The sequence below is a fragment of the Chaetodon auriga genome, chromosome 23 (genome assembly GCF_051107435.1).
Source record: "Chaetodon auriga isolate fChaAug3 chromosome 23, fChaAug3.hap1, whole genome shotgun sequence".
Classification (NCBI taxonomy): domain Eukaryota; kingdom Metazoa; phylum Chordata; class Actinopteri; order Chaetodontiformes; family Chaetodontidae; genus Chaetodon; species Chaetodon auriga.
This window is the reverse complement of record NC_135096.1, coordinates 4,386,222-4,411,519: the sequence shown is the minus strand read 5'-3', so window position 1 is coordinate 4,411,519 and position 25,298 is coordinate 4,386,222. Positions and strand designations below refer to the sequence as shown.

Here is a 25,298-nt window from a genome sequence, read left to right as displayed (position 1 = left end):
ATTGTGTGTGCAAATCTTTGCTGTTCCATCATAAACATGTTGTAGATGTTGATTCATTGTCTTCACGTCTGTAAGAACACAGTCATGCGTCCTTCATGAGGGGACAGTGTCAGACCTGAATCCAGTTCCTGAGTCTCATGTTTAAACCTGCTGGATGAAGTTTTAAAGTTTCAGACTCTCAAATGTGCAGTTAGAAATAAACACGAGGCTCTGAGAGTGACTGTGTGCTGAAACAAATATATGAAGTGAATGATTTAAAGGATCAGCAGTTTTCTGCCAGCATTCCTCTCTCGTCTTATGTGCAGCAACAGTCTTGATTTTCTTCTTTTATTTTTTACATTCTCCAAAGCTCTCCATTATAACAACCTGTTCCTCTGGACTGAAGGAGGGGGGACATGATTGGTCCTTTTTGTGGTGACAAAGAGTCAAATGATGAAGCAAACGTCTCTTTTTATGGGAGCGTGCACAGAGCCTGATGAAGGAAACCTGAGTTAACAAAGGAAGCTGATAACCACCGTCGTGATGCCGTTATCTCTGCCTGGAGTTCATGTTTAGTTGAGGCAGCTCACACAGAGGAAGCCTGGCTTGGTCCAATTTGTTTTGTCCTTCATCCCACTGAGCTTCACATGAGACAGCCTCTGTGCTGGACTCAAACTGCTGACTCATAGTCCTTCAGATTTCATATTTCCCATGACTCAGCACTCTGATCAATAGCAAATTCATCAGGTTTAATGACCCATGCTGCACTTTGTGAAACCTCACTATAGACAATATTCCTACACAGAATTTAATTACAGATTCGCAAAATATTTCTACAGGTACGAAACTTCATGACACATCCGCAAACTTAAATTTGATGGATTTTTGTTTTTAATTCACACCTTCAGACACGTGCACACATTTTTCTGACATGCACAGAAAAGATGACCTACAACTGCAGACTGGGAAATTATGTCTGATCATCATTTCACAAACTCAAAATCATCAATGTCAGTCAGAGATCTGAAAATAAACAAAGTAGACCAAAACATTCAAATCCTGACATGAGAGAGACTGTTTAAACTAAATGAATCTCTAAATGTACAGAACTAACTTAAATCCATCAACACAAACAGTAACTTGATCTGACCTGAGAGTTTCCAGTGCACAGTGTGGACTCTCCAGTCCAGCAGACAGCAGCTTCACTCCTGAATCCTGCAGGTTGTTGTTACTCAGGTCCAGCTCTTTCAAACTGGAGGACTGTGATCTGAGGACTGAGGACAGAACTTCACAGCTTCTCTCTGAGAGGTTACAGCCACTCAGTCTGTAGACACACAGGAAGAAAACAGGAAGTTATTTATTTTTCTCTTGTTAAAGGGATAGAGCATTTAAAAATGACTAAATTCTACTTACAGAACTTTGTTGGAGGCTTTGACCACTGGCAGCAGCCTCAGAAGAGCTTCCTCTGAAGCAGAGAATTTCTTCAGGTCAAACACGTCCAGATCTTTTTCTGATGACAGTAAGATGAAGACCAGAGCTGACCACTGAGCAGGAGACAGTTTATCTGTGGAGAGACTTCCTGAACTCAGAGACTGTTGGATCTGATCCACCAGAGAACGATCATTCAGTTCATTCAGACAGTGGAACAGATTGATGCTTCGCTCTGCAGAAGGTGTCTCTTCAATCTTCTTTTTGATGTACTCAACTGTTACCTGATTGGACTTTGAGCCACTTCCTGTCTGTGTCAGCAGGCCTCGTAGGAGAGTCTGATTGGTCTGCAGTGACAGACCCAGGAGGAATCGGAGGAACAAGTCCAGGTGTCCATTTGGACTCTGTAAGGCCTTGTCCACAGCACTCTGGTGTAGCTGTGTTAGTTCATGTTCTCTGTCTCGAAAGACTTTAGACCACCAGGAGGTTGCTTGTTCTTCTGACAGCAGATTGACTCGAGATTTGATGAAGGTCAGATGGACATGAAGAGCAGCCAGAAACTCCTGAACACTCAGATGGATGAAGCAGAAAACCTTGTCCTGGTACAGTCCTCTCTCCTCTTTGAAGATCTGTGTGAACACTCCTGAGTACACTGAGGCTGCTCTGATATCGATGCCACACTCTGTCAGGTCTGATTCGTAGAAGATCAGGTTTCCTTTCTGCAGCTGCTCAAAAGCCAGTTTTCCCAGAGACTCAATCATCTTCCTGCCATCAGTCCACTGAGGATCTGACTCAGCTCCTCCATCATACTTCATGTTCTTCACTTTGAACTGAACCACCAGGAAATGGATGTACATCTGAGTCAGGGTCTTGGGCATGTCTCCTTCCTCGCTGGTCTTCATCACATCCTCCAGAACTGTAGCAGTGATCCAGCAGAAGACCGGGATGTGACACATGATGTGGAGGCTTCGTGATGTCTTGATGTGGGAGATGATTCTGTTGGCCTGCTCCTTATCTCTGAACCTCCTCCTGAAGTACTCCTCCTTCTGTTCATCAGTGAACCCTCTGACCTCTGTCACCATGTCAACACACTCAGGAGGGATCTGATTGGCTGCTCCAGGTCGTGTGGTTATCCAGAGGCGAGCAGAGGGAAGCAGGTTCCTCCTGATGAGGTTTGTCAGCAGCACATCCACTGAGGTGGACTTTGTAACATCACTCAGGATCTCATTGTTGTGGAAGTCCAGAGGAAGTCGACACTCATCCAGACCGTCAAGGATGAACAAAACCCTGAACTCTTCAAACCTGCAGATTCCTGCTTCTTTGGTTTCAGGAAAGAAGTGATGAACAAGTTCCACCAAGCTGAACTTTTTCTCTTTCAGCACATTCAGCTCTCTGAAAGTGAATGGAAACATGAACTGTATGTCCTGGTGGGCTTTGTCTTCAGCCCAGTCCAGAGTGAACTTCTGTGTTAAGACCGTCTTCCCAATGCCAGCCACTCCCTTTGTCATCACTGTTCTGATTGGTTCATCTCGTCCAGGTGGTTTAAAGATGTCTTCACATCTGATTGTGGTTTCTGGTCCGTGTGGTTTCCTGGATGCTGTTTCAATCTGTCTGACCTCATGTTCTTCATTGACCAGTCCAGTCCCTCCCTCTGTGATGAAGAGCTCTGTGTAGATCTGATTCAGAAGGGTCCGGTTTCCTGCTTTAGCGATCCCCTCAAACACACACTGGAACTTCTCCGTCAGGTTAGATTTAAGTTTATGCTGACAAACTGAGGCAAGATGTTCTGAATGATGACACAACAAATAAATCAATAAGTGATTCATAAAGTTCAGATGAGAATTTAATGTCCATGTCTGAACATATTTTGGTCCATCTGTTGAGACATCAGTGAATGCTCCACTGATCCAGCAGTTAAACCTTTAGAGAAATCCTCTTACTGCTCTGCAGACGCTCAGCCAGCTCCTCCTCCTTCATTCTCCTCAGGAAGTGCTGTGTGATCTTCAGAAATGCCTCTCTGCTGCTCCTCCTCTGCTCTGCATCCTCACTGTCTAACATCTCCTCATCCTCCCCCTGACTCTCTAAGCATTCTGGGTCATCTGGACTCAGAACCGTCTTGATCTTCTTCAGCTCGTTACTCACAAAAGAGACGATGGTCTCCTCCAGCAGCTGGAACAGAAGATGATATGAATGACACAAAGTGAAATCATGGAAGCAAACATCAGATCCATGTTGGACAGACTGACGGTCCACTGGTCTAAAAAGTACAGCGTGGAGATTATTGTGAACAGAATAGATGTGAAAGCAGCTGTTGTACATGTACAGACCATAAATATGGAGTCCAGGTGAGTTTGATGCTGCTGGGCAGACTGACCACTGGGAACCTCTGAGCTCTCCTGGTGGACTCTGTGGAGGAATCATGTAGAATTAGCTCACATCATGTCCGTCCACACAGAGACAAACACAAGCTGAAGGTCCTTTGAGCTGAAATGTTGATTCCAACATTGAATCAGATGGTTTCCACTGACATTAAAGTGTTGCTCGTACTGCTGATCCCACCGTGAATCAACAGTCCAGTCTGCATTTCTGTGCAGCTTTCACTTTACTGTGTTGGTTGACCAGCTTGTCTGGTTGAGTCCCTCCAGTTCTCATTGACCCCTATAATACTGTGGACAGCATCACACAGCTCACACAAGCTAACTGGATGCTACCTGTCCAGCACAAATTGGCAGTGAGTCACAATAAAGTGAGTGAAACATGAGAAAAGGAAAGAGAGAAGCAGAGAATACTGGATCAAAGCAAAGCTGAGGGTGATTTCACATCCAGCTGTGTTTCAAATGAAAGCTGGAACATTCTTCTCTGGACTATATGAAGGAAACAGGTGCAGCTGTTGCTCATAGAAGTTGTTCTGGCTCTTTCTTTTATTCTTGGACAACATGTATTTTGTTCTTGTCCACTTGTTTGACACACAACACATATTTGAGCTTTGTCTCCTCTCTGAGCTCCTGCAGTCTTTAGTTACCCATAACACCCTTCTCTGCATCAGACGTCTTCACAGAGGCACAACTCCAGCCTGATGTGAGGCGCCATGTTGCCGCTGTCAGTGTCGTTCTTGACTTTGTGAATCCATCAGCAGCATCAATCACAAACAGACTGTGTGTTTCCTCAGACTCTCTGTGTTGCTTCATTCTGTGTTTCACAGCAGCTGATCTCAGTCCAGCTGTTATCACTGACATGTTTGTGTTTGTGTTGTCACATGACTGAAAACCACAACATGTTGATTTGATGGAGGAACTCAGTGGAATCAGGGTTAGCCTTCGTTAGCATCTGTTAGCCTCAATCAAGTCACTGTTTTATACTCATGCAGTCATCAGTCAGAAGGTGTGTGTGGAGGAAATGTTCAACTGGAGTCAAGAGTTGAAGACTGGTAAGACTGGGCAGCTTCCACATGTGAGGATACAAACGAATGAGAAGAAGAACGATGCTGAAAATAAACAAACAGGTTTAAAAAATTTCTCTGATAAATAACAGTTCAAACAAGAATCTGTAATAATTTAATGTTTTTAACAGTTTACCTCTTTGCAGCAGACGGTCGATCTACTTTAAAGTCAAGGAGGTGACCCATCGAGCGTTCACTCTTCAAGGACACACAGCTGGGTCCATATCCAGGTTCAGGTCCAGGTCCAGATTCAGGTCCAGGTCCAGATCCAACAGAGGCTGATCTCCCATAGATCCTGTCAGACACAGAGGAAGACCACCAGGGACGGAAATTGACTTTTTCTTCTTCAGACTCAGACGCTGCTGGAGAAACTAGCAGCTATCAGCAAGAAAAGGATCAACACACCAAAGTTCAATCAAACATGAAGCTGAATGATTTCAGTCTGTGGATCATCGCTTCATTTGTCCATCAAATCTTGGACCAAAGCAGGACTCAACGGACTGATTTACTGTGATTGACAGACAACAAACTAAACTGTGGAGTCCATCAGCACCGACTCTGTTGGTCTGTTTTCTAACGTTTGCATCACGAGACTCAGCACAAATATCCTGACTGTTATTTAGAGACGATGGTCAGTGAAGCATTTTAGTCCAACATTCAAAGAGGAAGTTTGATGGTAAAGAGACTTTGGAAGGTCCCCACTGGATTTGTGCTGAAGCCTCATATTATCCTCAGCTTTCAGTGTCCACATGTGGACATGTCAGTGCTGTTTAGGGACAGACTGGACAAATGTCCTCCAATACTAATCTTGCTCGAACCTTCATCATCATTCGAGGAGAACATGAACATTAGAAGGACAACTGGTCAGACTGGATTTAATGAGGACAAACATCAGCAGTAGACAACATGAGGAGGACATGTGGACATTTCAGGTCAAATTGTTCAACACGAGTTTAATACTGAGAACAACTTACTGTCTGTCAGAGACATGTTGCTGTTTAAAGTCAATGAGGCGACCCTTTGACTGGTCACTCCTGAAGGACACGTAGCTGGGTCCAGGTCCAGGTTCAGGTCCAGGTCCAGGTCCAGGTCCAGGTCCAGGTCCAGGTCCAGGTCCAGCAGACTCTGGTGGGTCCTGCTGCTCTGGCCTTCAACACAACACACACAAAGCTTTGAGTGTGAATAATGATGGTGGAGAGATTCGAGTGCTCTGACATGGAGACGAGTCCTGGACAGTCAGAGATCCTGGTCTCACCTCTGAGCTTCGGTCTGGCCGTCATCGTCCCCACACAGACTGGTTTTAGAGGGATGGACTCCCTCCTCTCTGTCCTCACACCGATTCATGCTGCTGAACTCACGTCAGCTCACACACACTTTGATCTGGAGAGGAAACACAAATCATTCATGTGCACTTCAGCTGAAATCATCCTTTCATGGTTTCTCCTGTCCAAATATCAGCTGCTCCTCCTCTGATTGGCTGTTATCTCGTCTTTCATATCAGTGTCAGCTGAATGCAGTCAGACAGCAGTGTGAGGCCGAGCTGCTGTACTTCTATCAGTCCACTAGATGGTGCCATGAAGCTGCAGTGAAGTGAACACACACTTGATGCCTGGACGACCGTTTACATCCACTGACACACACTGACTGAATCTGACAGGAAGCTTCAGTTTGTGGAATAGTCAGTAAATTCAACATGACTGAAAGTTTCTTTACGACTTAATGATCCTCGATATATACAAAGTGGTCGTGACGTAAAAGTGGACCCACTGTGACAAAGTGTCTCCAGATGATTGTGATGAACCTCAGCTCGACATGTTCGACAGGTTTCACATTGAGAATTGTTCTTGACATTTTACTGAACTCGTGGATTTTACATTGAATTTTTCTGCTCTGTTGTTCTTCTTTTGCACAAAACCACCATCACCTTTGCACTGCCCTCATTCCCACTGTCTCAGGTTTTGCAGTATAACTTGTATATTACACTCATACTGCACACAGTACATGATTATCTGTGTATATGTGTATGTATATATATGTACTGTATCTTCCTGTAAATCTAATTTAGTTTTCCTTTTTATTTCTTTTGTGATAATGTCCTAAACTTTGCTCTGTTTCAGTGTTTTATTCTCATGTCAAATCTTTGAATATATTTGTATTATTGTTGTTGTTCTGTGTGTTCAGTGTGGAGGAGCTGTAACTGCATTTCATTGGTCAATCCTGTTATAAAGACAATGAAGCTGAACGTTGAACCTTGATAAGGAGCCAAAGTCCACAGAGGCAGCGCGATGATTAAACTGAGATCAAAAATGAAGCTTCACTTCACACAAACTAATGTGACAGCAACAAATATTAGATTTCACCTGTGAGAACAAAGTCCATCAGAACGGCTCCTTGAACAGTTAGATTACTGGATTATTGTATCACTGATGGATAACGAGTACTTTAATGTTGGAGTCGGTCGACGTGGAGCAACTTTTAACTGTTTTAACGACTTTTAGGAAGTTTAATGAACTGATCATTTGTTTTGATTTAAAGTCTTAATTTGAAAAGTCACAAAATGAAGTAAAAGTCAAATATTTATGGAGTAGAAATAATCAAACAAAATACAAGTACTTCTAGACTGTACTTAACTGCAGTACTTGAGTAAATTAGTTTCTTTCCACCACTGAGAGATCCTTTCAAAATAAAAGCCTGTCTCAATCAAGCCCTCTCAGGTCATATTAAAAGAGGAATCTTTGATTTGATTCTTGATCACATTGAAGCACAAAGTGAGAAAAAGCAGCGACACTCGTTGCTGTTGGAGGAGAGTTCAGAGCTCTGACAGCTCATTTAGTGACACAGTTACAGATTGAATTGAGAAATAAAAGGTTTCAGCTCCTCACGGCCCTCTGAATGCTCCTTCCTGCTGTCTCCACATCAACTATTGAGGATCAACTCGCTCTGCTTCTGCTCTTATTCCAGCGTTTACACTCACAAACATCCACACAACATGGCCGATGTTTTTAACGGAGCTGCTTTCAGCTCCTTCGTCCAGAGTTCACAGTTAAACTCAGAGTTTGGAGAAACGATGGACGGAGCTGCAGATCGATGCCGTTTGTGCTGAAGCTAAGCTAACGACAGCTTGTGCTAACGAGTAAAACATTTCAGAGTTGATTCTTTACCTTCAGCTGGAGGCTGAGACGGAGAAAACAATCTGTTCCACAACGTCCAGAGAGAATGAAAGTACAGTCCAAACAGCCAGAGAGGCCTGAGAGAGTTAAACTTGAATCAGATCTGACTGACACTGATATCAGTTATCATCAAGTTCATGTTTTATGAGCAAATAAAGATAAAATACATGTTGACCCTTGATCGCTGCCAGCTGAGGGCGTGTTCATCTGGGCTGCAGGAAGTGTCTTTAGTGAGCTTTCAAACCTGAGATCACTTTAACTGAGTGTTAGTTACTGTGATCAAATCAAGTTATTCTCTGGTTTTATCAAACACAACTGAAAAAGTCAAACAATCCAATAATTCAATGAACATTTTTTATTTCTACAGAGAATAAAATCACTGATTTTTACTGCAGTCTGGAAACAAAAACATGCTGAAGTACATATGAGACGATAAACTGCAGTTTGTGTGAGTGGACATTGTCAGGGACGCTTCCCAGCATGCACCACGACAAACACACTCATGGCTTTAAGTTTCACTGGATGAGTGTTGCTGCTTTGTTCCTGCTGTTCCTGCGTTCCAACAACAACATATATCAGCTTCTGTCAGCAGGTCTGCCTCACAACCAAAACCATCATGAGGTCCAAAACCACAAGCCCTGCTTCACCAAACAGCTCAGTGAACTCAGAGCTGATTCAAGCACCAAGACCAGAACCAGCAGCCGTCTGGAACCCACTCAGGACCATCACTGCCTACAAGAAGAAAGGTCCTGCTATCAGCCCGTCCTCCAGAGCAGCTGAGGAACTCAACACCTTCTACACCAGGTGTGAGAGGTCCCCGACCACAAACTCTGATGGCCCACTGTCCCCCCACTGAGGGTTCTGCATGATGTCAGAGCCAGACAGCAGGCCAGGAGGACAGTGGCAGTGGTTTGACTCGAAAGTTCCGGCCATCTCTGACACACTGGACCGTTATTGATACTTGAATCATTTACATTAACGCTGCAGCAAGTCTGTCTTTATTTCTGATGGTTCACACTGGATTCATTTCAGGAACTGAAGAGAAAATCAATCAGCGTCTTAAAAAACTCTGGATGTGCTCATTTCTGCCTGCGACTGAGCTTTAAACAGTTTTCTTCAAACCACTGAAAACATGATGTGAAGCTGTGAGAATATTTGAAGCTGTTCCAGTTAAAGACCAGCAGAGACGGACTCCTGTTTCAATAAAGCTTCATGAACAGAAAGAAGACAAACATCAACATCCAGCAGCAACTCTTCAAAGTCAACCATCACAATGAAAATCCACACAAACCATCAGCAGCACAGACTGCTGCAGCCACCAGGGGGCAGCATCACACTGAGCTTCACAGGCTCACCTGGTCAGTGACCAGCGGCCTCATTTATAAAACATTGCGTAGAATCCAGACTAAAAGTGTGCGCGCGCCCAAAAGCTGAAAATGGTGTACGCCAAAAAATATTCGGATTTATAAAACCGTGCGTACTCACACCTGCACGCAATTTTCCCTTTATAAATCACACTCCACCTGGAAGATTGCGCAGGTGGATTCACCTCACATCCCGCCTCCGACACACCCACATTTTACCATGAATGGTCAATGCAAAATACCTCATGAATGTCTTTGCATATAAATATGCCTGCTGATCAATGGCATTTTACGTTCGATCATGGCAGAGAAAAGAAAATGAAATTTTACAGAGACTGAAATCGAGGTGCTTGTGGGTGAGGTGGAGGCCAAAAAGGATATTTTGTTCGGTGGTCACAGTAGTGGCGTCACGAATAAAATAATAATGATAAAAAAAATGAGTGGCAGCACGTCGTCACCGCAGTGAATAGTTCCAGTGCCACAGAGCGATCTGTGGCAGAAATTACAGATCCCTACACTACTGTGCGTCAGGATGAATGAGTCATGTGTTGACCCAGGCCACCGTGCCACTACATTCGTCAAGATCATGTCCGAGGTACAAATAATTTGTACATTGAGTGTAGGGGAATTACCTCTAAATTAATGTTACATTCGTTAATAATACTAAGGGCACCAACCTTCCTCAGCTAAGAAGGATTTTGTATATCATATCTGGTAATGCTGATGTAGTGAAAACGAATGAACCAACAGTAGATCAGTCTGATAATCTAAGGCGTGAACTCTCAGTACAGGGATTGCTTATATCCAGCTCAAAAGGACACCGTCTGACAACGACTTGTATGCAAAAGATTATTTATTAAACACAATAATGAAATGAATATGAATCATGGATAATGCGATAGATTATATGGATGAGGTAAATTAACACAAACACTGCACAGAGGAACTTATGGCAAGAGGATGGTAAAATGAGTTTGGCGATAGTGAGAAGTAGGTTTTAAAGGGAAAATGGGGACGTGAATATAAACTTAATTTGTTGAATGAACGATTTAGAGAATTAACAAGATCTCAACCTCACGGACCAACTCTTATTCAAAACCGCTTAAGCATGCCTACTTTTGATTACTAATAATAAGATTGAGAAACTCTTCGTTGGCCGGTCGAAAATGTCTTCAAAATTATTATTACGTGACTAGACTTTAACAACAAAAATAGGAATTATGCGGCTTGGCGTGGTGAGCAAAAATGAAAGTTTCAAGAAGAAGATTAGAAAAGTGCATTTTCTGCAGAATTAAATCAAGCTACTCTGTGTAGTTGTGAGCAGCAACAAAAAGACTGAGAAAACGACGGAGCAGAAAAATACTTGAAAACTAAAGACTTAAAGAAACTCCGTGGAAGAGACAGAAGAAAGATCACGGGACGAACTTACAGGGAAAACTCAAGAACTCTACTACACATAACAGAACAAAACGTAACTAAAAACTAAACACAAAACTGAACTAAAACATAACACAACTGAACTGAAGTCCGCTGTGCTACTGACTTTATCCTCGCTCCAGGGCGTCTAATCAATAGGTCGTCACGCATGTGGGATGGTTCGCAGACTCGCAACGTGATTTCATTTCACAGAGCGAGAATTATTTAATGATTCATACAAGGGCTCATCTGCTTCTCACTACGGTCAACGAATATATTTTAAATTTTTCAATGGCACTTCAACAACAACATGCGTGTTCACTACATGCGTTAGACAGTTCTTATGAATAATGACAACATTCAACAATAAACATTTTCTAATACTAATTCTAATAAACATGACTAAGGGTATAACGACTTTAATATGATGAAGGAATAAAGAAGGGCAGACTATATTTGCTGAAATGATTATCGCTCTTATGGTTACTTATTAATAAATATCTCCTGCTAAGCACATTCAACCTAACTGCTATGAACCTCTAGATGGCGGTATGGTTACATGGTAGAAACTCAGAGAAAATCTTTAAAATAGTTAAAATCACAGTTTCGTCATCCTGTAAGTTAGAAACACCAGGAAAACATTGTTATTGTACAGATCACAAGCTTAGCAATGTAATGACATTTACAATTAAATCAAACATAGAGATTTGGTTACTTTGGTAGGTTAAGAAAAAGGCACACAGACAAACAGCACAGTTTGCTTCAGGAATGTCTAATTTACAACCCATCAGCATTATCTGGTTTGAAGATTCCTTTGAGACATGGCATTTGTCCATCCAGGCAGTTTTATTGTCCTTAACTCCCTTAATGGGCTATCAAGAAAGAGTTAGCACCTCCATGAGAACGTCCTGAGCAGATGTAAATTTGAAGTGAAGGTGTTATCAGTGACTCTTGTTGCCCTGAAAGAGTGTGAAAAGTTGTTTTACAACCAGACATCTTGTCTCTGCCTGAGTTCACACCTTCCTGTGAACCTTCCAGATGGTCAATAACTCTTAAAAGCCTGATTGTTTTATCACTACACTTCTCCTGAGGAATGCAAAGAGGGGAGAAGAGGGTCAGTTACAGACCAGTTCTGCTACAAATATCATCTCAGTATTGTGTTTATCTGATTTAAGAGTGGTATTGCGGAAGTTTATCTGTGAATTTAAGAGAGTAATAAGTGGTTTAAAGAGACTAAAGCATACTATTTCAAAAAGACTGCATTTTATTTGTTTTATATATTTATCATATACTATTATTTGTTGTATATTATTTCATTTTAAAGAACTCGGCTACATTTATATACATATATACAGATGTGAGAAGGTGCAATTTGATGGTTTGGATGATATGAAGTATATTTATTTACTGTGAACTTGTTGCGTTGTCACATTCGTCTGCAGTTCACTCTTTAACGCTTCATGTTCCCCCGAACAGAAACTCTCAGTCCTGCTGTGTGTTTAGCTCCATTAGCTATTAGATTTATTAGCTCTGTTAGCTCTATTAGCTCTGTTAGCTGTAAGCTCTATTGGCTCTGTTTGCTCCATTAGCTGTTAGCTTTATTAGCTCTATTAGCTCTGTTACTGTTAACTCCTTGAGCCAAACACATGGCAGGACTCTACTGTCCATCAGCTGCTGACAGCTAACAGCAAACTAGCGCTCCTCCTGCTGATTTCAACACAGATTTGTTGTTCACAAAGTAGCTGCTGAAAACATGAGAAAAGACTAAACTGTGTAGTACTGAAATGTGGAGTTAGACCCAGGGGTGTAGTCTAGTTTATTGTAGAGGGTATACTGTACTGTACTGTACATATAATTAGCTGTTATAATAATGTTGCAATCAATGATTAACTTGTAAAACAAACCACCAAAGTATGAGCCTTGCTAGCCACAAGGGGTGCAGCTATATTTGCATCTATACTGAAACTCATTGTCGTCATCATCATCATTGTCTGCAAGCACCCCCAAAGTGAACAGGGAACACTGTCTGGTTGTAACGTGTTAGTTAAATTAAAACAGTGCAACACCTCAATACCGTATTGATATCTGTAGTAATTCATGTTGCGCCACTGACATAAGAGATGATGAAGGGTAATAATCAATCTTTGAACACCTTTCTTAAACAGTATTTACAAAGTGTTCAATGGGAATGAATAAAACAACCAAGAAAGAGGGAAAAGTTCACATAAGAGAGTTTGCATAAACGTTGACAAATATGAATTGGAGGTAACTTTGAGAGGTTGGGATGAATGAAAAGACACAGATGTAATGGGAGCCAATACTTTATATCTGTAAACTTAAAAGCAATATAAAACATGGTTAATATTAATGAAAATGACTGGATTATTCATACATACATACATACATACATACATATAATATAAAGCAGACAAAAAGTCTAAGAAAGTATAATATATATATATATATATATAATGCTGTAGTACTACCTTTGAGCAACATGGGGGCGCTAGAGAGTGAGCAAACAGCGACGCACACTCCTGAAAAGTTCACCTCGTGGGGACTGCAATTATGTGTGTGTCCTCTAGGGGCGCCTAAATATACGGACGCACAGTTTTTTGTCAGGTGAAGCGTGCTGGTGGGGACAATTTTTTTTAAAAAAAGGAAAAAAGCATGTGGCATGTTTCAATACTGTTTTAAAGTCAATGAGGGGGTTCTGCCCGTGGGGACCTCATTTTTTGTCCCCACGGTGACATGAGTCCCCATGGGTAGGTGTACAGTCAGGTCAAAGTCCCCACCAGCATAGAAGAACAACACACACACACACACCATTCTCCTTTTTTGGTTTTGCTTCAATGTAAATCCTGAAAATCTATTTCAAGGTAAAAACAAAATTTCAACCTCCTCCTCCGCCCATGGTACAAAACGTTTTCTATTTTCTTTTTTTGAATGATTGTAAATGACTAGTGTAAACAATGAATCATTTACAATGTTGTTTCCTCACAATGATTCACAACACCTCATATTGAAGATTGCCCTCGTGGAAACTGGATGGAGTTGCTGAAAACTTTCCCTTAAAGGACTTGTCAACTGCGATAGCAGCAAAGTCCAGTATGAGTTACAGAGAAACATGGAGGGAGTAATTTTGACATAACTCAAAAAGTCTGAAGGTGGCAAAGGGTCTGAAGTCTGAAGGTGGCAGTCCAAAATTTAAGGGGGCCAAGCCAGGCCTGAGCCCTCCCCACGAAAAGACTTCTGACTTGCTCCACAGTCAAATAAGAGTTCCTCATTCACGTCAATGTTCCTGGTTGCGAGGAAAAGAATGATATCTGTTTCCTCCCCATCTGTCACCATAGTGCACAACCTTGACCTTAGGTTGGCTGCTTTTCTTGAGTGATTGATCAACCGGCCAACAGTCTGCTGTCCAGGGTGGCATTCACAAATGCCTGAATGTGCGTCGATGCACATGGGCTGCCCTCCTTTGTCTCTGTAAAAGAACATGTATCCAGTCTCCTCCTCACTGGTGTTCTTGTGGATTTTCTTGCCCTCTTTGGCTGTGGTGACCCGCCCGTGGTAGTCACAGACCACCTCACCAGTCTGGAATCTCCGGGTCGTGATGACACCCTTGCCCTTCCCTTCAACGGCGTTGACTAGAAGCCCTCTCCACTTCTGCGATCTCGTCAGCCTCTGGATGTGAGTGGAGTCCATGGTCGCGTCCTCAGCTCCGGAGGGCTTCCAGTCTCTGATGATATTGGCAGCATTGGGGATGTTGCTCGTCCATCCCTGCTTTGCAATCCAGGCGCTGACTCGGTTTTTCCGTCGGCAGACGACAGCAGAAGTATGCTGTCAAGAAGATAGGATGATGTTAGTCAAGAAGACTAAAATTGACAACATGTACGTAGCACATGTACATGTACGTAGCATTGTTGCTTGGGGAAAAAAAATGCTATTAAATATTGAAAAAAGAAACTCACCAAGAACATGCTGCTTGCGCAGTTTCATCTGCGCCTTCAGCCAACGCTCGTACAGGGCCCGCTGACAGTCAGGGGATGCTCGTTCCCGCTCAGTCTTGCTTGGCACATCCCCATCCAGAGTCACCGGGTGATGTTCCAGCAGTCTGTCGTACGCCGCTTGGACATCCATCTGCACATTTCCAACGGTGCGAGCAGCGCTACGGACACGACGAGCACCACTACTGGTACCCTCTTCTGCAGAGTCAGCACTACAAAAAAAAAGAATCAAGGTTATTATAAGAAGGGTATAAGATTTGATGCTTACAAATTGTTGACTGTATTAATTGTGTTGACAAATATGAAACATGCTTACCTTGAGTCATCAGCTAGTGCACCTAGCACATGACTGGCCCTCACAATGTTTTCTGTCTCCTTCATTCTTAATGTTTCTCAGCCGTCGCGGTGGAGTGTGTCAGGTAGTCGGCCACTAGAGACTTGTCGGCGTCGGTCAGAGTCTCGGTGGCCGTCTCAAACACTCGCCGTGCCACCTGGCTGGTCACTGATTCAATCTTGTATCTATAATGAGAGTTTAAACATTAAACATTTAAAATTTTTATAAAGATTTCTCACCGGAGTACCAGGTACATATCGGAGGTGAAATGAATCATGGTGGTTTGCTTACTTGCGGTGCAGTCTGTTCAGGTCATTGGAGGCGTTGTAGATGGGCCTCCCCGTGGAGGAGATGAAAAATCTTTCCTTGACCTCTGCGTCATCCCTCTTGCGCTTCTTGGAGTTTAGGAGTTGTGGCCGCACCCTTGTGTAGAACATGTCAAACCACTGTTGGCAGAGGAAAAATATGATTGAACAAATATGAACAAATGCATGATTCACAGGTGACTAACTAAAGCCGAGTATCTCAGCATGTAAGGTGATTCTCCCTAAATAAGGAAGGCTGTGTGGTGACTTGTAAAATAAAGTAATGGGGTTAGGGTTACACCTACACTATGGTGTATAGCCTATTTGACAGCCCTACCCATGGTGCATTGCTACTGCACTGCACCATAACAAATAAGGATTGCGCAGTTGACTCAGTTGCACAGTTTGAAATGAAACATGCATCTTGGCTGAAAGCATCTCCACTACAGTTACACTTCAAAAGAGTAAAATAAGTTCCAAAAGAAAATCCTTCTCAAAGCAACATTTTTTTTCTCTAAACAAACACAAAACAATTATTTTATCTCTTGCAGTAATTCTGTATTTATATACATCAAGGCCATTTTGCATTAGCTGAGAGCCCTGTCTGAGATTAACAAATAATTTACTCAATCTGAGAAGTGCACACCGCTGCTGATAAGTGAGATTGTGACGGTGCGTAATAACTTGCAAAAAAGTCATTTCTAATGTAGTTACAATTGATTAAACACATTACTGGACGTGCTTTGAACATTGAATTTGAACTTACAAACTCCTCTTCCTGGGACAGGGCAAACATGGCCACTTGCTGTGCTGCAGTCTTGTGCTCCTTCACTCCAATAACTGCATTGCCCAGTGTGTCTTTCTTTCTCACAACCCACTCCTGTACCTGCACAAAACAAGGATATCATGTCGATTAGTAAGGGTACTGGCAAAAAATGTCAAGACAAAAAAGACAAGACAAAAAGGGCACAATAATACTCACAGTCATGTGCTCCACCACGCCCGGGCGCTGGAGGTGTCTCAAAATCACCACTGCCTGGAGATAGTACACCACAAAGCTGCACTCGGTCAACTCCAGGGTCGCGTCCTTGTCCTCGAAGACCTTCCCTATAACTGCCAAGAAGTCGTTCTTGGCAGCCCTCAGCACAGCCAAGCAGTCACGCGGTGTCAGCTGCTCTTTTTCAGTCAACCGGCCGTGTCTATGAGGAAAAAGGATAAAATGTATCAACAAATCATGACATTACTTGCCACATTGCTCACTTATGTGAACTGTAATCCAGTTAGCTGCGTGCAAACAATTAAACTTACCTCTTTTGGGTGATCTCTTTGCTCACTTGCTTGGAGAAGGACTTCTGCAGTGAGCCAATGTAATCAATAAAGTCCTTGCAGTCCCCATGGAGTGTCTGATCCTCTCGCCTCAGGTTGGTGTTGATAGTGTGGTACATCAAGAATCTGTCAGAGGACGTGCAAGTATTTTAAGTATTTGCACATATTTAAGCTCAATTATGTTTATTGTCTACACAAGTGTTGATATTATATGGAGAAAAAAACCCCACAACAAATGCTACCAACCTTTTCAAGCTCTTCAGGTAATTTATCTGTGTCTGTTTTGTGAGTTTTGCCCTGGAGAGCTCACAGAGGTACTGCCGGATCTTCTCCCTGTTCCTGACAAACTGCAGGGATGGCTGCTGTGGGTCGAAGTAGTACAGGTACCGGGCAACGTTTTCAACCTGAAGAGAGAAGATAGATAGATAGATACTTTATTCATTCCAGCATATTCAACAAATTTAAAGTAAAAGACATGCAATAAATACTCCAAAAGCAAAAAAAAAAAAAAAAAAACATGCTAAAAAACATGTTAAAACATGTTACATTGTTTTCTAATCATGACTATTTTGCAAAAACATCTTCTTTTACTTTATATATATATATTTTTTTTTAATGAATACAGAATGTTTTATGGTAGTACTCACCTCCTGTTTAAAATTTTCATTGCAAAGCTCCCTCTCCAGGTACAGGCCAAAGTCCTTCAGCAAGGGATAGTCCAGAGAGTGCCTCTGATAAAGTCCCCTCTGTGCCATGAGCTTCCTGTTTTTGGTCGTCCACTGCGCAGTCGAGACACTGCAATGTGGGAAAAGCGTTTTGTTATAAAACTGTGTGCTAAGATGGAAAGCTAAGCTTTAAAATGGGGAATTACTCCAGTTAATCAGATCTTGCAAGCCTGAAACACTGAAGACTAGAAGGCTGAGAGCCCTGCCTGAGACTAACAGCTTATTTACTCAAGCTGAGAAGTGCATCACCGGTGCTGATGATTCCCAGACTGAGTGAGGTTGTCAATGTTTGTAATTTCTTGAAAATAAAGTCATTTCCAAGTTACAATTAATAAAACGCATTCCTGGAAATGCCTAAACATGTTAACATGAGAGCCCTGCATGAGATTAACAGATAATTTACTCAAACTGAGACGTGCTGAAGCTGATACTCACAATTGAAAGCACTTGCCACTGCTGACAGAAGTGTTGTCAGACGGCTCACTCTCGGCTGTCTGTGTGGTTGATGGTCTCGCTATAACATTGGCATTGGGGAGTGGTGGAGGGATGCCGGTCACCACCATGTGACGACGCTGCAGCTCCTCAGTCAGCCTTTGAATTAAAAAACAAAACAAAACAAAACATAATTTAGACAATTATATGCAATACAATTTAAAAATTTCATGCATTTCAGAGAGTAAACAAGAAGTGATGTTTGGAAAAAAAAAAAAAAAAAAAAAGAGTGAAAAGTTCTTCCACAAACCTGCTGAGTGGATCAGCATCATCCAAAATTTGGCGAAGCAGCACGTAGGGGAACACCCTGCCCGACACCAGAAGATCATGGACATCCTTCTTGGCCTTCTCCAACGCTGCACCAATGGCTTCTGGCGTGCTGTCTTTCATGCAGACTCGGCGCAGATGCACTGACAGGAAGTCCTTGGTCTTCAAGCACAACAGGCAAAGGAGATAGTGCCTGTTGGGCTTCCTGGGCATGTTTCTCTTAATCTGAAAAAAGAAGAAAGAAAGAAACAACAAACAAAGAACCAACAAACAGCAGCAGGAGAAACGTAATTTAAAGAAGAAAAGCCAGCAGCAAATAATCCTTCTCCTTTCGTCAGCCTGAAAAGCTGTAGTCCGATGCAAAGTAACAGAAAAAAAGTCAGCGGCAAATAATCCTTCTCCTTTTGTCAGCCTGTAAAGCTGTAGCAAAAATCTCAGAAGAAAAGTCACTGGCAGAAAAATCCTCAGGAGAATGTCACTGGATTGACTAGTAACTTTATCTATGGTCTCAGGAGAAGGTACACACAGGTAAAGCCTGGTTTATGCTTCTGCGGCCCCTATGCCATAGCCTGACGCGCACCTCCAAAAATCCTGACTACGCGTCGCATCGACGCGTAGTGACGTGAACGTCGAGGACTGTGATTGGTCCGTTCAGAACGTAATTTTCGGTTCAGTCGCAGCCCTATGGTCGCAGCACAACAACACCGCCATTTTCAAAATTTCTGTGGTGAGAGCTACAAGAAAAAATGCCAAGCCATTTCTGGTGTCTTTTCTGCATGGCAGAAAGTGACGGCCAAATATCAAAAGAGGATTTGATGTAAAAACTGTGGATGCATCAGGTCTGCATACTGTACTATGACATCATTTGGCCATCAGGCTTTATCTGTGACAACTGTTTGAAGAAGTCTAACAAAACAAGAAAAGAGAACAAGTTTTCATCCATCAGGTCACAGGTCAACAAAGGGTCTTAACAGTGCATATGATGCACAGGGTATTTGACAACTGTGCATATGACGCACAGGCAACACCCATGAAGCATTGCACCTTTCTGGCACCATAAGAAAGGTGGAATGTGCAGGAGGGGTAGAGTTAGTCACTGCAGTGATTATCTGTTTCTTTATTACTTGAGGGTGCTGTTGACCTTAAACAAATCTTTGTTTTTCACTTAGCTCTCCCCATGATGCATTGCACCTTTCTGGCACCATAAGAAAGGTGCATATGATGCACAACCTAGCCCAATCTCCATCGATGATGCGTTGCACGTTTCTGGCACCGTAACCAAGGTGCAATGTGCAGGAGAATTACAGCCGAAGCACTGCAAATGAAAAACATCCAGTTTTCTGACCAAAAACAGGAGTTCAACAATCATTCCTCCAAGATTAGCCTGTGCTCTCTGTTCCTCATATGATGCACAGCTCAACCAAACTCCGTGCTTGAAGCATTGCACCTTTCTGCATGGCACCGTAACAAAAATGCAATGTGCACAAGGTTCAGAGTTAATCCCTGCAGTTGCTTTACCTATGATGCATTGTACATTTGTGGCTGTCAAATAGATAGCCATCCATTTGCCAGCCAGAGCACAGTCTTTAATAGCTCTGTGCATAGTGCACCTGTCTAGCACCATAAGAAAGGTAGTTAGTCCCTGCAGTGACTGTCCACCCACACACGAAAGCCCACGCCCAAAAAATTTTTATATTATCTTTATCTTTATTACATCTAGATGTGAGTTCATCTTATTTTATTTTATCTTATTTTATTATCTTTTCTTTTTCACACGGGGGTTGCAATGCAAATTTCATTGATTTCACAATGAAAGCAATCTTGAATCTTGAAAAGGGAAAAAGGAAAAAGGAGGATGACGTTCTAGCTGCTCGTGGCTTTGAGAGAGCACTTGAGCCAGAGAAGATCATTGGAGCAACTGACTCATGTGGAGACCTAATGTTTCTAATGAAGTGCAAAGACTCAGAGGAGGCTGATCATAAGTGCCCAAAGATAGTCATAGCCTGGCATGAAGACAGTGACAAGAAGGAGAAGGATGCTGTCAGTGCATGAGCACACCACCTCAGGAGGAAACAGGACCTCCTCCACTGCAGGGACTATCTGAGTCGGATATTTTTCACACCCAAACCTCCCATCCTCCCTCTTTCCCATGTCCAACAAAGATGCATAGACAGCGGACACAGTCGTTATCTCAAGGGCCCGGACTGCTGAGAAGAATCATTAGACAGGAGGAGAAACTGTAGCGGACATGGGTGGTATGCTACCGGGGTCAGGGTTTCTGCTGTTCTGTCTTTGTATTCTTTAGCTTCTTTTTCATGTCTTAACACAAAATGTTTTAGTGCAAAGACCACACCCATGATGCATTGCCCCTTTATGCCTGTCAAATATCAGCTAAATAGCCAGCCAGCCATCTATTTGACAGTCAGAGCTGTCAAATAGACTGTGCATACTGGAGCCCGAGCCCAGTCCACTCCCATGATACATTGCACCTATCTGGCACCATAAGAAAGGTGTAATGTGCAGGAGGGATAGAGTTACTCACCTATCTGTCAAATACACTATGCATCTGATGCTTTACCTATAATGCATAACACACTTGGACTGTACATACACATATAACCAATAGAGATAATAATTTGTCTGATTGAGGCAAACTGTCAACCTTACCAGATGTTTGTCTTTCCTTCACATACACACACAGAGGTACATACACAAACAAACAAGCATCCTACAATCAAAGGAGGCCTAAGCAGCCAATCCTTCCCTGATGAAACCATCATGGCCTTTCTGCATAGCACCTAAGGTGGAATGTGCAGGAGGGTTGAAGTCAGTAACTGCAGTGACTGTCAACTATCTCTCAAATACACTCTGCATATGATTCAGAGTGTATTTGACAGCTCTACCCATGATGCATTGCACTTTTCTGGCACCATAAGAAAGGTGGAACGTGCTAATGCTACATTTTCTGCCTCTGTGTTGAGATTACATCTGGTCTGATTACAACCTGGCTTGTGCAGTGTAATTCTGAGACACTCTCTGTGTGGGACAGGGGGGATATTGGAGTTATGTGACAAAACTGTCTGTTAGTATATGATGCACAGTGTGTTTGACTCTCTAGATCTCTAGCCTAGCTCTAGCCCAGTCTTTCCAGCACCATAACAAAGGTGGAATGTGCAGGAGGGTTGAAGGTAGACTGTGAACTGTCAACTAAGATGCAGTGCAGTACAGCTCTAACCATGATGCACTCTCCTGGCACCATAAGAAAAGTGAGATGTGCTAATGTCACATCTTCTGCTTCTTTGTTGGGATTACAGTGCTGTGTTATTCTGAGACACTTTGTGTGTGGGATGGGGGGAATAATGGAGTTCTGTGACAGAACTGTCTGTTAGCATATGATGGACAGTGTGTTTGTGTTTTTAGAGCTCTAGCCCAGCCCTAGCCCAGTCTACTCCCATGATGCATTGTACCTCTCTGGCACCATAACAAAGGTGGAATGTGCAGGAGGGTTGAAGTGACTGTCACCTGTGAGCTATCAACTTTAATGCATAGTCTATAGCCATGATACATTGTAATACAACTCTACCCATGATGCACCTTTCTAGCACCATAAGAAAGGTGGAATGTGCTAATGCTGCATCTTCTGTGTAGAGATTGCAATCTGCTTTGTGCAGTGTTACTCTGAGACACATTCTGTGTGTGGGCCAGAGGGAACAGTGGAGGTATGTGACAAAACTGTCTGTTAGCATATGCTGCACAGTGTTTGACTCTGTTTGGCTCTAGTTTGACTCTAGAGCTCTAGCACAGTCTACTCCCATGATGCATTGTACCTTTCTGGCATTATAATAAAGATGGAATGTGTAGGAGGGTTGAAGTTTGTCACTGCAGTGACTGTCATCTGTGAACTGTCAACTATGACGCATAGTCTACACCCATGATGCATTGCCATACAGCTCTAACCATGATACACTTTTCTGGCACCACAACAAGGTGAAAAGTGCTAATGCAACATCTTCTGATTCTGTGTTAGGATTACAATCCTTGTGCAGTGTAATTCTGAGACACTCTCTGTGTGGGACAGGGGGGATATTGGAGTTATGTGACAAAACTGTCTGTTAGCATATGATGCACAGTGTGTTTGACTCTCTAGCCTTACTCCCATGATCCATTGCACCTTTCCAGCACCATAAGAAAGGTGGAGGAAAATCATGGAGCAGTCATGCCCAATGCGGAGAACTCCAAGTGGCTCGGGAAGTGGTGAAAAATGTTAAAGGCCGAGACCGCATTGCATTGCATTGTTCCACATTTGATGCATTTCACTTTTCTACATAGCACCAAAGGTGGAATGTGCATGAGGGCTGAATTCAGTCACTGCAGTGACTGTCAACTGCTCATCCCATGATGCATTGCACCTTTCCGGTGCACTGTGCATATGATGCACGGTGTATATGACAGATGCATGATGCATTGTACCTCCCTGGCTGTCAATCAGGCTGTGCACGTGATGCACATTATTTGACAGCTCTACCCATGATGCATTGCACTTTTCTGGAACCATAGGAAGGGGTGAATGTGCTAATGCTACATCGGCCCATGGGAACAATCAGCTCAGCCTGACAGATAATTGACACTGTCATGCTATGATTCACTGCACACCCTCCTCCTGCATTACTCATGTAGCTGAGCCTAGAGCTCCAACGCATCAACCTTACACTAACTGCTGAATAAACTGTTTAGACATTGAAAAGTCACTATATGAAATATAATGACTGTATTTTTGTGAGCAAAACGGCAGCCCAGCTCTACTCTTGACACATTGCACCCTTCTGGCACCGTAACAAAGGTGGAATGTGCAGGAGAGTGTATATGATGCACAGTGTGTTTGACAGATGCATGATGCATTGTTAGTCACTGCACTGTACCAGGCTAGCTGAATGCAGCTAACAACCTGTGCTTTTCAGACAAACCCTTTGAATGGATTACAGGTAATAATACTCATCCCGCTGATGGTTTTATATGTACAAAAGAAATAACCTGTGATCAGTCTTTTCTCGGTATAGAATACACTACAAGCTCCACAAAGCAGAGCACCAGACGTATTTTTCCTCACAGTATCAAACACCTCCGTGTCCTTCTGTCAGACTATCCACCAGTTTGCATGGAAGTGGAGCTGTGGCGCTCTGGATCGGTTTGTTTAGCACACACTCAGTCCCAAACACTGGAGTGAGGTTGAGGATGAGGACGGAGGGCAAGAAGTGACTCTACAGTGTGTGTTCATGGTAGATTGACACCTGCAAAATTTAAAAAAAAATTGACAATGACTGTAGTTTAGTCCAGCTCCACCCAACCGACTGTCACAGTGTATTTGACAGCTCTACCCATGATGCATTGCACCTATCTGGCACCAGTTATTTCTCATGTATACTCACTGTCAACAGGTCCCCTGAGGGGGAAAAGAACAAAGCCTGCTACTCCACAACGAACACCCAAAAGACCCAAAGTTAATGGCTTCCATTTGGGCACCTCACATACATTGATATCAGTGCATGTGAGCCCACAGACCCATCTTTGCCTGTTAATGATGATGGTGATGATGTTGATACTGATCATGACATTTTCATCTTTGAGACTGCGAGTACCCCCGAGCCAAAAAAGCCTTTGATTGTACTAAATTGAAGACAGAGCAAGAGCAAAGTGACGTCGGCATGCTGTTGGAGCGCAGCGAAGATGCTGCTCTGGATGCCACAGGGCCGGCGCATGTGGGAAGCAGTCCCTGCCCAGCACCGCCTACAACGATGGCCACCACCAATCAGACACAAGTACCCAGAGTGAGTTAGTTACTGCAGTGACTGTCAAGACTGTGCTCAACTTGCTATTTACTGGGCTCGCTATGGCCGCTTCACTGGCTGTGATTGGCTGTAATGCCCTATTTCACTTTTCATTTGTTCGAAACATTTGCACAAACTTTTCCAGATAAACTTCTGTCTTTTGTATAATTTTTATGTCAAGACATAAGGATGCAACCCCCACCGAGAAAGGAGCTGAAACAGACAGTCATGCAGAGCAGATGAGCAGAATACACATCAAGCACCAGACAGAATGTGACCTCCTGGAAGACCTGAGAACTTTCAGCCAAAAGAGGGCAGCTATAGAGAAGGACTACACCCAGGCCCTCCAGAAGTTGGCGAATCATCTAACCCTTCGCTGTGGGGAAGGTCCAACAGCCAGATGTTTCATTCCAGCTCTGATTAGGTATGCTATGCAAGCAGATAGAAAAATACAAATTATAGGCCAGAGGACTGCACAAACACTGCCAATAGCAACAATGTCCTGCAAACTAACCATGGGGAAAAAAGAATGAACTGTCATGAACAGCTGTACTGCCAGACCATTCACCCAATAAGTACTGTAAGATGGTGAACTATGCCTGGGCAGGACAAAGCCAGAGAGCAGTGAACTTTATGTTTGTCAGCCTCTAGATACTTAATAATGTGTCACCCTTTACTTTCTCAAACTCTGAGTTTGAACCAGGGATTTCGAACAAACCAAAAATCAAACACCAGCACAGGGATGAAAACAATACACTCCTGCAAAGAGAAGAGAGGAGTGACAGCGAATAAGAAGCTCATTGCTTTGATCATGAGAGCAAACAGCATGTGTTTGTCCCTGGAGTCCCAAATCTCCTCCTGCCTCACTACAACAGAGCTGATAACTGTGCTGCCAGACCATTCAGGGCGAAGCCAGCGGGAAGAGACTCAGTCCATCAGTCAGAGTCTCCTTTCCCTGTGAGGAAGGTCCAACAGCCAGATGTTTCATTCCACCTCTGATTAGATATGCTGTGCAAGCAGATAGAAAAATGCAAATATAGGCCAGAGGACTGTGATGCCCTTAGATGTCCGGGGCTGCAAGCGTGTCACACTGAGTGGACCATCATGTGTCTACCCTTCACCGAGAGCTAACCTAATTAGCCGCCTTGCTTCTTCAGAATATGTGGTTACTGGTTGTGTAGTTATTCGGATAACATGTTACTTTTGTAAAGGCTTCAACGT

The 25,298-nt window shown here is 43.0% G+C and overlaps 2 protein-coding genes across 4 annotated transcripts in view; both read right to left on the bottom strand.

Annotated features, from left to right (window-relative positions):
• Positions 1-25,298, bottom strand: part of LOC143316073 (uncharacterized) — a 114,979-nt gene that overhangs the window by 5,326 nt on the left and 84,355 nt on the right. Inside the window, exons 7-11 of the mRNA XM_076723788.1 lie at positions 5,821-5,984; positions 3,735-3,813; positions 3,348-3,576; positions 1,393-3,193; positions 1,130-1,303 (exon numbers count right to left, since the gene is read on the bottom strand). Coding sequence (XP_076579903.1) covers positions 1,130-1,303; positions 1,393-3,193; positions 3,348-3,576; positions 3,735-3,813; positions 5,821-5,984 — 2,447 coding nt within the window. The remainder of the gene's footprint in view (positions 1-1,129; positions 1,304-1,392; positions 3,194-3,347; positions 3,577-3,734; positions 3,814-5,820; positions 5,985-25,298) is intronic.
• Positions 14,881-20,418, bottom strand: LOC143316081 (uncharacterized). Of its 3 annotated transcripts, none has more exons than XM_076723798.1 (10): positions 18,236-20,418; positions 17,929-18,084; positions 17,416-17,563; positions 17,015-17,172; positions 16,751-16,894; positions 16,425-16,641; positions 16,209-16,328; positions 15,429-15,583; positions 15,120-15,322; positions 14,881-15,015 (listed from the first exon to the last, which is right to left on the bottom strand). In XM_076723798.1, the coding sequence occupies exons 1-9, from the start codon at positions 18,463-18,465 to the stop codon at positions 15,187-15,189; spliced, it is 1,464 nt and encodes a 487-aa protein (XP_076579913.1). In that variant the 5' UTR covers positions 18,466-20,418; the 3' UTR covers positions 14,881-15,015; positions 15,120-15,186. The 3 variants fall into 3 exon arrangements, with proteins under 3 accessions (XP_076579913.1, XP_076579914.1, XP_076579915.1); XM_076723799.1 differs by having other exon boundaries at positions 16,473-16,641; XM_076723800.1 differs by having other exon boundaries at positions 18,051-18,084; positions 18,236-18,294.